Source organism: Salvelinus alpinus, chromosome 15 (assembly GCF_045679555.1).
Source record: "Salvelinus alpinus chromosome 15, SLU_Salpinus.1, whole genome shotgun sequence".
NCBI classification, from domain to species: domain Eukaryota; kingdom Metazoa; phylum Chordata; class Actinopteri; order Salmoniformes; family Salmonidae; genus Salvelinus; species Salvelinus alpinus.
The window spans coordinates 45,563,557-45,574,733 of NC_092100.1; the positions used below are offsets into that span (position 1 = coordinate 45,563,557).

General features: G+C 42.9%; 1 protein-coding gene across 1 annotated transcript; it reads right to left on the reverse strand.

Annotated features, from left to right (window-relative positions):
- Window positions 1–363: 363 nt before the first annotated feature.
- Window positions 364–4,870, reverse strand: bhlhe41 (basic helix-loop-helix family, member e41). Its single transcript, XM_071343748.1, has 5 exons — window positions 4,429–4,870; window positions 4,255–4,318; window positions 3,977–4,084; window positions 3,753–3,864; window positions 364–3,542 (listed from the first exon to the last, which is right to left on the reverse strand). The coding sequence occupies exons 1-5, from the start codon at window positions 4,488–4,490 to the stop codon at window positions 2,596–2,598; spliced, it is 1,293 nt and encodes a 430-aa protein (XP_071199849.1). The 5' UTR covers window positions 4,491–4,870; the 3' UTR covers window positions 364–2,595.
- Between the last annotated feature and the right edge of the window lie 6,307 nt (window positions 4,871–11,177).

Sequence of the window (11,177 nt, forward strand, 5' to 3'; positions counted from 1 at the left end):
TCGCGGCTGATCCGTTGCTGCACCTAGATGTTTCCACTTCACAATAACAGCACTTACAGTTGACCGGGGCAGCTCTAGCAGGGCAGAAATTTGACTAGCTGACTTGTTGGAAAGGTGGCATCCTATGAGGTGCCACGTTGTAAGTCACTGAGCTCTTCAGTAAGGCCATTATACTGCCAATGTTTGTCTATGGAGATTGCATGGCTGTGCGCTTCATTTTATACACGTCAGCAACGGGTGTGGCTGAAATAGCTGAATCCACTAATTTGAAGGGGTGTCCACAGACTTTTGTATATATAGTGTGTCTATGAAGCAAACTATCCATTTTGTGGTAAACAAATAAATAACAATAAGACATCCAAGTAGTTTTTGGTCTGATATTTATTTTGCAACTTGTCAGCAATAATTTAGAACACCATATGTGTAAAGCATTAACGAAATGTGCAACAGTTGCTCGGTTAAATATTTTTGGACATTGACATCAGACATATATTCCATAGTATATTCACAAAATTATTTACACACACTTGTCACTTTTGATGACCGTTTAAACTCTCCAACCCTGTTCCTGGAGAGCTACCATCCCGTAGGTAGTCACTCCAACCCTGTTCCTGGAGAGCTACCATCCCGTAGGTAGTCACTCCAACCCTGTTCCTGGAGAGCTACCATCCCGTAGGTAGTCACTCCAACCCTGTTCCTGGAGAGCTACCATCCCGTAGGTAGTCACTCCAACCCTGTTCCTGGAGAGCTACTATCCCGTAGGTAGTCACTCCAACCCTGTTCCTGGAGAGCTACCATCCCGTAGGTTTTTGCTCCAACCCTGTTCCTGGAGAGCTACCATCCCGTAGGTTTTTGCTCCAACCCTAATCTAGTGCACCTGATTCTAATAATGAGCGGGTTGATAGGCTAAATCAGGTCAATTAAAACTGGGGTTGGAGTGAAAACCTACAAGAGAGTAGCTCTCCAGGAATAGGGTTGGAGAGCCCTGGTTTAAAACATAGCGGATTTGAGGCAAGAGCTGATGAACATAAGCTAAAAATAAGCAATACTGGGTATGCAAATTAAATGTAGTTACTCACACAAGGAACTCAAAACACACAATAAACACCACATTTGCATGAATGAATCTCTTAGAAAAAAACAAGGATTGTACATTTTAAAAGGACATTTATCAGAACTATCGGTCCCTGACCAAAGTTACCTCTCCATCTACATACACCTATCCTGTATGTGTTTGTGTTAGAATGTGATACTACAGCTACTTCTCCATTCTGAGGCTGAGTATCAGTTGTATCATGTAGCTTTATAAGTACAATAAGACTTATTACCCAAAACGAGCTATGATTAGTGGCTTATAAGGTCTGCACAAAATCACTAAAAAGCTTCAATATCTGTAGTAGCCTAGTATCTGGTTCTTCAAACACATTCACAGTCTGTACAGTCTGGAGTAAAATGTCTGCCCTCTAGTTTAGTGATTTTCTAAAAATAGACAGTGATAGACTAGAATAGTTGGAAAGTGAGTGTTGGGAGGGAACAGGGGGGATTTTCCAAAGGCAGAAACAAGTGCACTTTATCTCTCAAATAGTAAAGAACTAGACATTAATCCTATACATACAAACTTCCAGAGCTAAGAAATACACAGGTAGTTACATTCAATATCAAAGTTCTATAAGGTGCTATCATACCTAGTATCATTTTGCTGGAGGTAGCCGTCAGGTCGCGCGGTGTCTCATTATGTGTGCAGAGATGCCAACCAATCAGGGACATAATTGTCAATTGTCATAAAACAGCATCTTCCAATGAAGTGCTTCTTTTTAATATGCCAAATATCAGCACTCGCAGTCAGAAAAACTTATTTGAGGAGGTGATTGAAAATTCCAGAAGACTAAATAGACAAGTCAAAATGTGTTGGCATGGATAGGGAGTTACATAATACGTAGTCATTTATCCAGTTAGTTAGTCATTTGTGTGTGTATGGGGGGGGGGGGGGTCAATTTAGTGCATATGTACAAGGAAATGGATCAAAACACACCTATCACCGTTAGTCATACTGTAGTCAGAGTCAGCAATGTTGATTCTAACCTTCGTGGAGGTCATTTGCAACTCCATACATCCAATGTGACTAGTATCTGATTGGGGATCTGAGGATAATACTGCGCATAGAAGCAGATTGTTTATCTTGATGCTTTGGCACTGATATTGCCAGTTTTAAAGGTTGTGTCAATGGAAAAACTAACTCCAGCTCAATATACCCTAGGACTGTAGTAATAACAGACGTGTGCATGTTGTTAGTGTCAATCATTGTCGATTATCATTCAGATTACTCTTGCATTAAGTGCAAAAGGCACAGACTGTCACAACTTCCCCCTGCCTGGCCAAAATACAGGAGAAATTCAACTGTGAAACTTGTCTCGAAACTCCTACTATCAATTAAAATTATTGAAAATATGAAAATAAGGTAAAAACAGACAGCTATCAGAAAATCCTAAACAAAATAATATGCAGAATGTAGATCCAATTAGGATATAGGCTACACAGGTAAATTAGACCGTTTTTACAAGAAATAAAATCTAATGTTATCTTCATTATGTACAGTCATTTTCGTTGTCTAGGGAGACGTTCCCTAATACCATCATCATCATCATCATCATCATCATCATCATAATCATCATCATTTTCAGGGTTGTCCTCCCTCTCCTCAGGTGAGCCCGGCTCCACGTTTGACATGTCACTGTCGTCAGAGAGAGAGTGCTTGGAGTTGGAACCGAATCCAGAGCTCTTCTCTGTCGACATGGTGGAGAATGCACCTGCGGCTGCAGCAGCCGCTGCAGTTGCCGAAGCGTGTGAGTTAAGGCCGGGGTATAACCATGGAAACGGGGATGAGAGAGCTGCTGCCGCAGCAGGGTACACAAACTTCTCTAGGTTACTTTTGTCGAATAGCGGCATGTAGGTTGCTGCTGCAGAGGGATTGATGAAGTAAAAAGGCATGCAAAATGGAGTCTGCTGTCCCACGCCAGTTATTCCCATCAAAGAGTTCATAAAGGCCAGATCGGGTCTGGTGGTCGTGTCTGCGCCCGTCGTACCGTTTCCAGCCCAGTTCATCTTCGTTTTTTTGGCTGCGTGGTCATCCCCAAACTCCTGCTTTATCTTTACTGCTTTGCTACGGTCACATCCTTTATTCACATCGGTCTTTTCCGCCTCACCCCCGTATCCACTGTCTGTGTCTGTGTCATTCTCGTTAAGCTCCCCGTGGCTCCTCTGTATGACCGATACACGGTCATGTCCTGCTTGGCTTTCCGCTTTCTGGCCATCCCGCTCCAGCACGTCTCCAGCAGGTTGCTGGGAATGGAGCAGTGGCACACTGGGCTGAAATTGCGCAGATACTTTGTGCAAGTGGTTGATGAGCTGCGCGCACCGCTGCTCGCGCGTATTCCAGTTCTCGAACTTGTTGAGGTACTGCAGGACCTCTTTGGCACATGCTTGGAACCCGGAGTGGAACGCATCCAAATCAGCGTGAATGGACGTCTTCATCGATCGATCCCCTGAAAAAGTTAGAAACGACACAATTTACAGTACATGATTTAATCGTAATCAACTGTGAGAACACAACCAATAGGCCTATCGAATTTGATTTAGGCTACAATAACTTTTACGCATAGCCTATCCAAGCCCAACTCTAAACCCAAAGTAGCCTAAGTAGAGAAACCTAAAAGTCAAAAATTAAAGTCATTGGAGGTTATGTAACAATTTACCATTCTGCAAAGCAATAATCTTCTGGTGTTGCTGCTCAGTGACTGCAGTCAAAGCGTTTAAATGCTTCAAAGTTAACTCGAGAACAACCGCTTTCTCCAAATGCCCAAGCGTCTGAAAGGGAAAAACATGATATCCAATTACTCAACAACCATTTAACAAAACAGTAATTTAAAAACACACACTATTAGGCTATACATCATCCTACACAATTACAAAAGCTTACCGTCAGTTTGAGATGTTCGGGTAACAAATCCTTCAGCTGTCCGATACATTCATTGATTCTGTCTCTCCTCTTCTTCTCTATCAATCGGTGTGGTAACTTGTACGCGTCCTAGGAATAATAAGATAGATATATTCGATTAGGACCACAGAAACGAATGACAGTGTTAGATTCATTCTACATCAAGTGCCACATAGTCAAGACAGTTGTGTTATCCTACAATGACTTGTTAGCTATCAGACATTGTATTGAGATACAAACAAGACTAAATGAGCGCATACCTTGCCATCTTCGCGCTTCAGTCCTCTTTTCGATTTACACATGTAGAGTGAGGAGTATTCCAACCTGAAATAAATAAAGAGGGCAGGATAGTCACATAGTTATAAAGGTACCAAGGGTGATCATCTAATAGTTTATGGACAGAGCCCATACTGTCCTAAAAATGAAATTATTACCCAAATTTTTTTTCATGATCAGTAAATTGTCTGTCTTGCAGACGCGGTATTCTTTCATCCATAACTTGTCGGTAGGCTATTCCACTTTGTCTTTACAATGTTTGTTATTACAAAACCAGCAGACAGAGAAGGTTTGGGAGATGTTGCACCGCGACTGTTCTCGATAGTCTATTTTCCTCAACTGCCACTTTGCGAGCAGTTTGTGCGAGAGTGCACAGCGCACGCGCGCCTCGAGTCGGAACAGCTCCAACTCACGTGTAAACTGCAGCAGCACAACGTCCGGTAATTAAGACCTTTGCAAGACCCGGTCTAGTAGGCTACGTCACAACCCGTTTCTATGGCAATGCAAACTAAGACATATCTATTAATGTATGGTATTCTATTGGAGTTCAAATTCATAGTCAAACGACTGAAATAATTGTGTATTATATCATGTCCGTTCTGCCGGTGCACATCCTCATCCAATTGAGCTCCGCTTTGACCATGTACGTGAATGCAACGCGCACACGGGACTGTGTTTTCGCGTGCGTACGTGCAAGTAGAGTGTGCATAAGGCGCTCACGCACACGCACGCACGCACACACACACACACACACATCCCGGGGGCGAGGTAGGCTGCTCATCCCTTCTCGCGCTGAGTCTCTCAGCCCGCCAGCCGCCCTGAGGTGCGTTTTCAGTAACCATGGCACTGTCTGAGTAGGCTACACAAAAACGTGCGCAGCAGTTCCTTATTCAACCGTGTTGACATCTTCCAATGAACAAATTCGTAACAATGTATGCAATCGTGTCATTGTGCTATGCATAATGCATTACAATTAGGCTACATTATTGTTGAGCACATGAAGTTAATGTGAACATGGCCCATGTGAGAAGAGAAACAATTATGTGTTAACTTATGCATGCTTGCTTGGCTATTGAAACATGTTTTACTAAGTAGACATGCCATTTTATTAAGATTCAATATTGATACTTTGGAGATCATTGGAAGAAATAAACTTGCACTATTATAAATATGTAATAAATATGTTATGTTGTTAGTAATACATAGGCAAATAGTGTCACGTCTTGGTAGTAGGCTACACTAACTTAAAATAGGTTTCACCATATAACCAAGCAGCTTCAGTATACTTACACTGGCCATGTAATATACCATGTAACACCTAGCTATAGAAACATTTAAAGGGATACTTCACCCAAATTACATATTGGTTTCCTTATCCTTTAAATAGTCTATGGACAAGGTATGACAGTAATCCATCCTTTGGTTTAGTGTCCCTGGCACTGTTTCCAGATGCTAACATTTTAGCATTTGTGGCACAAATCCCATTCAAGTCATTTTTTTACGCATCATATCCAAATAATCCGAAAGTATCTAAACTGTATTGTGATGCTCACCAAAGTCATTTAAGGATGATTTGAACATGATGCGCGAAAAATGCAAATATCGGGCCCCTGACTTGAATGGGATTTGTGCCACATTGAATGCTAAAACGTTAACATTTGGAAACAGTGCCAGCCACTGCCAGGGAAACTAAACCAAAACATGGATTGCTGTCACACAGAACGCATAAAGGGCAAGGAAACCAGTGTAATTGTGTAATTTGGGTGAACTCTCTCTTTAATATAAACTTGAGTAACAAAAAAAAGTTTCCATCCGCGTTTTATAGTGAATGTGCCCACTCTGGTGTTGGCATGCTTTAGCCAACAACTGGCAGATAGCCTACAGTGCAGGAAGGATATCGTACATGATGAAATAATTATGGACAAAAGAAAAGAGCAAGATTATTTTTATTTGTCAAACGGCAGCCAAGCATCGATCATAATGTCTCTCACGATATTTATTGGAAAGGAGCATCAATCACCGCGTGTACTTTCACCACCTTGTGATGTTCATACATTTATTTTATCTGTAGCCAAATAAACTGCATGCTTTCCCGAGTCATAGTGGAAGGACCACAAAACATATCATTGATGCTGCTTGATCATCGATGCTTGGCTCCGGTTTGACAAATACAAATAATCTCGCTCTTTTGTCCATAATAATCTAGTCATGAAAGGCTATCCTACCCGCACTCTATCTGCGAGCTGTTGGTGCACGTGCCAAGACCAGAGTGGGCACATTAGCAATGTAACGCAATTTTTGGTGGGGACAAAACCATCAGTAGAGTTGAAAATGCAATGCTAAACTATTTAACTTGCATTCTTTATTTGGTACATGGGAATTTAAACACAAAAGTTATTTTTTTATGTGTACTACGTCATCATGCACAGCCTGTTACCCGCAATAGGTCAATTTTATGGAAACACATCTCTGGTGGTAAAATACCCATATAGTTCTTATGCGGATTTTAGATTATTTGCATGAAAATCTGTCGGCAGCTGGATGGAAACCGAGCTAGCGGCAAATCTCCGATGACAGTGGTAAACCCAAAGCAACACCCAGGGTTTATTGCTATTAGCCCATACAAACACATGCATAACATATTCATAACATGGAACAGATACTTTTTTTAAACTTTCTTCACATTTTGTTACGTTACAACCTTCATCTAAATTGTTATTTTATTTAAATCCTCATAAATTTACACACAATACCCCATGATGACAAAGCAAAAACATGTTTTTATACATTTTAGCAAATTTATATAAAACAACTAAAACAGAAATACCTTATTTACATAAGTATTCAGACCCTTTGCTATGAGACTCCAAGTTGAGCTCATGTGCATCCTGTTTCCATTGATCATCTTTGAGATGTTTCTACAACTTGATTGGAGTCCTGTGGTAAATTCCATTGATTGGACATGATTTTGAAAGGAACACACCTGTCTATATAAGGTCCCACAGTTGACAGTGCATATCAGAGCAAAAAGATCGTGTCGAGGCACAGATCTGGGGAAGGGTACCAAAACATTTCTGCAGCATTAAAGTTCCCTAAGAACACAGTAGCCTCCATCATTCTTTAATGGAAGAAGTTTGTAACCACCAAGACTCCTAGAGCTGACCGCCTGGCCAAACTGAGCAATCAGGGGAGAAGGGTTAGGGAGGTGACCAAGAACCCGATGGTCACCCTTTTTATGTTTTATTTAAAAATGAATATATTGATATATGTATATACAGTGGGGAGAACAAGTATTTGATACACTGCCGATTTTGCAGGTTTTCCTACTTACAAAGCATGTAGAGGTCTGTAATTTTTATCATAGGTACACTTCAACTGTGAGAGACGGAATCTAAAACAAAAATCCAGAAAATCACATTGTATGATTTTTAAGTAATTAATTTGCATTTTATTGCATGACATAAGTATTTGATCACCTACCAACCAGTAAGAATTCCGGCTCTCACAGACCTGTTAGTTTTTCTTTAAGAAGCCCTCCTGTTCTCCACTCATTACCTGTATTAACTGCACCTGTTTGAACTCGTTACCTGTATAAAAGACACCTGTCCACACACTCAATCAAACAGACTCCAACCTCTCCACAATGGCCAAGACCAGAGAGCTGTGTAAGGACATCAGGGATAAATTGTAGACCTGTACAAGGCTGGGATGGGCTACAGGACAATAGCCAAGCAGCTTGGTGAGAAGGCAACAACTGTTGGCACAATTATTAGAAAATGGAAGAAGTTCAAGATGACGGTCAATCACCCTCGGTCTGGGGCTCCATGCAAGATCTCACCTCGTGGGGCATCAATGATCATGAGGAATGTGAGGGATCAGCCCAGAACTACACGGCAGGACCTGGTCAATGACCTGAAGAGAGCTGGGACCACAGTCTCAAAGAAAACCATTAGTAACACACTACGCCGTCATGGATTAAAATCCTGCAGCGCACGCAAGGTCCCCCTGCTCAAGCCAGCGCATGTCCAGGCCCGTCTGAAGTTTGCCAATGACCATCTGGATGATCCAGAGGAGGAATGGGAGAAGGTCATGTGGTCTGATGAGACAAAAATAGAGCTTTTTGCTCTAAACTCCACTCGCCGTGTTTGGAGGAATAGAAGGATGAGTACAACCCCAAGAACACCATCCCAACCGTGAAGCATGGAGGTGGAAACATCATTCTTTGGGGATGCTTTTCTGCAAAGGGGACAGGACGACTGCACCGTATTGAAGGGAGGATGGATGGGGCCATGTATCGCGAGATCTTGACCAACAACCTCCTTCCCTCAGTAAGAGCATTGAAGATGGGTCGTGGCTGGGTCTTCCAGCATGACAACGACCCGAAACACACAGCCAGGGCAACTAAGGAGTGGCTCCGTAAGAAGCATCTCAAGGTCCTGGAGTGGCCTAGCCAGTCTCCAGACCTGAACCCAATAGAAAATCTTTGGAGGGAGCCGAAAGTCCGTATTGCCCAGCGACAGCCCCGAAACCTGAAGGATCTGGAGAAGGTCTGTATGGAGGAGTGGGCCAAAATCCCTGCTGCAGTGTGTGCAAACCTGGTCAAGAACTACAGGAAACGTATGATCTCTGTAATTGCAAACTAAGGTTTCTGTACCAAATATTCAGTTCTGCTTTTCTGATGTATCAAATACTTATGTCATGCAATAAAATGCAAATTAATTAATTAAAAATCATACAATGTGATTTTCTGGATTTTTGTTTTAGATTCCTTCTCTCACAGTTGAAGTGTACCTATGATAAAAATTACAGACCTCTACATGCTTTGTAAGTAGGAAAACCTGCAAAATTGTCAGTGTATCAAATACTTGTTCTCCCCACTGTATATATATTTTACTTTTGAATGATATCCAATTGGTAGTTACAGCCTTGTCCCATCGCTGCAACTCCCATACGGACTCGGGAGAGGCGAAGGTCGAGAGCCATGCGTCCTCCGAAACACGACCCTGCCAAGCCGCACTGCTTCTTGATGCACTGCTCGCATAACACGGATGCCAGCCACACCAATGTGTCGGGGGAAACACAGTACAGCTGGTGACCGAAGTCAGCGTGCATGCGCCCAGCCCGACACAAGGAGTCGCTAGGGCGCGATGGGACAAGGACATCCCAGCCAGCCAAACCCTCCCCTAACCCGGACGACGCTGGGCCAGTGTGCACCGCCTCATGGGTCTCCCGGTCGCGGCTGGCTGCGATACAGCCTGGGATCGAATCCGGGTCTGTAGCGACGCCTCTAACACTGCGATGCAGTGCCTTAGACTGCTGCGCCACTCGGGAGGCCCCCCCATGGTCACTCTGAAAGAGCTCCTGAGTTCCTCTGTTGAGATGGGAGAACCTTCCAGAAGAACAACCATCTCTGCAGCACTGCACCAATCAGGCTTTTATGGTTGAGTGACCAGACAGAAGCCACTCCTCAGTAAAAGGCACATGACAGCCCACTTGGAGTTTGCCAAAAGGAATTTAAAGGACTCTCAGAACATTAGAAACAATATTCTCTGGTCTGATGAAACCACGATTGAACTCTTTGGCCTGAATGCCAAGTATCACGTCTGGAGGAAACCTGGCATGGTGGTGGCAGCATCATGCTGTGGGGATTTTTTTCAATGGCAGGGACTAGGAGACTAGTCAGGATCGAGGGAAAGATGAACGGAGCAAAGTACAGAGAGATCCTTGATGAAAACCTGCTCCAGAGTGATCAGGACCACAGACTGGGGAGAAGGTTCACCTTCCAACAGGACAACGACCCTAAGAACACAGCCAAGACAACGCAGGAGTGGCTTCGGGACAAGTATCTGAATGTGCTTGAGTGGCCCAGCCAGAGCCCGGACTTGAACCCGATCGAACATCTGTGGAGATACCCTAAAATAGCTATGCAGTGACGCTCCCCATCCAACCTGACAGAACTTGAGAGGATATGCAGAGAAGAATGGGGGAAACTCCCCAAATACAGGTGTGCCAAGCCTGTAGCGTCATACCCAAGAAGACGCAAGGCTGTATTTCCTGCCAAAGGTGCTTCAACAAAGTGCTGAGTAAAGGGTCGGAATACTTATGTAAATGTATTATTTAAGTTTTTTTATTTTGAATACATTTGCAAAAATCTATACAAATCTGATTTTGATTTGTCAATATGGGGTATTGTATGTAGATTGATGAGGGGAAAACATGATTTCATCCATTTTATAATAAGGCTGTAACGTAACAAAATGTGGAAAAAGTGAAGGGGTCTGAATACTTTCCAAATGCACTGTATACTTCCATTCATTTTTTCAACTGGTACCAGGGGACCATCAGATGAATCTCCCCAAGTCCAGGATATTCTCTCCTCAACCTCCTCCAAAGACCAGGATGCCATCTCCTCCCGGGCACGCTGCTTGGTCCAGTTTAGGTGGGATCTTCTGTCACGATCGTCATAATGATTGGACCAAGGCACAGCGTGCGTAGAATTCCACATGTTTAATAAATAATATACTCACCAAACAAAACAGAAGAAAAACGAAACGTGACGTTCTGGGCTGCTCACAGGCAGCTACACAAAAACAAGATCCCACAAACAACAGGTGGGAAAAGGCTGCCTAAATATGATCCCCAATCAGAGACAACGATAGACAGCTGCCTCTGATTGGGAACCATACCACGCCAACATAGAAAACGAAAAACTTGAATGCCCACCCTAATCACACCCTGACCTAACCAAATAGAGAAATGAAAAGGCTCTCCAAGGTCAGGGCGTGACACTCTGAAACCATATAATAATTTGTAATGACTTATTCCATTACTTTGGCATAGATATTTAATAGAATACCCCCAAATTCCTTATATACCCTAGAGGCTGAACTGTAATTGGACCAATTAA

Coding starts and splice junctions, on each gene's coding strand:
- bhlhe41 (XM_071343748.1), bottom strand. CDS start 4,490: ATGGATGAAAGAATACCGCGTCTGCAAGACAGACAATTTACTGATCAT. Junction 4,085..4,254: donor TGAAGCGCGAAGATGGCAAG/GTATGCGCTCAT, acceptor TATTATTCCTAG/GACGCGTACAAGTTACCACA. Junction 3,865..3,976: donor CCGAACATCTCAAACTGACG/GTAAGCTTTTGT, acceptor TTTCCCTTTCAG/ACGCTTGGGCATTTGGAGAA.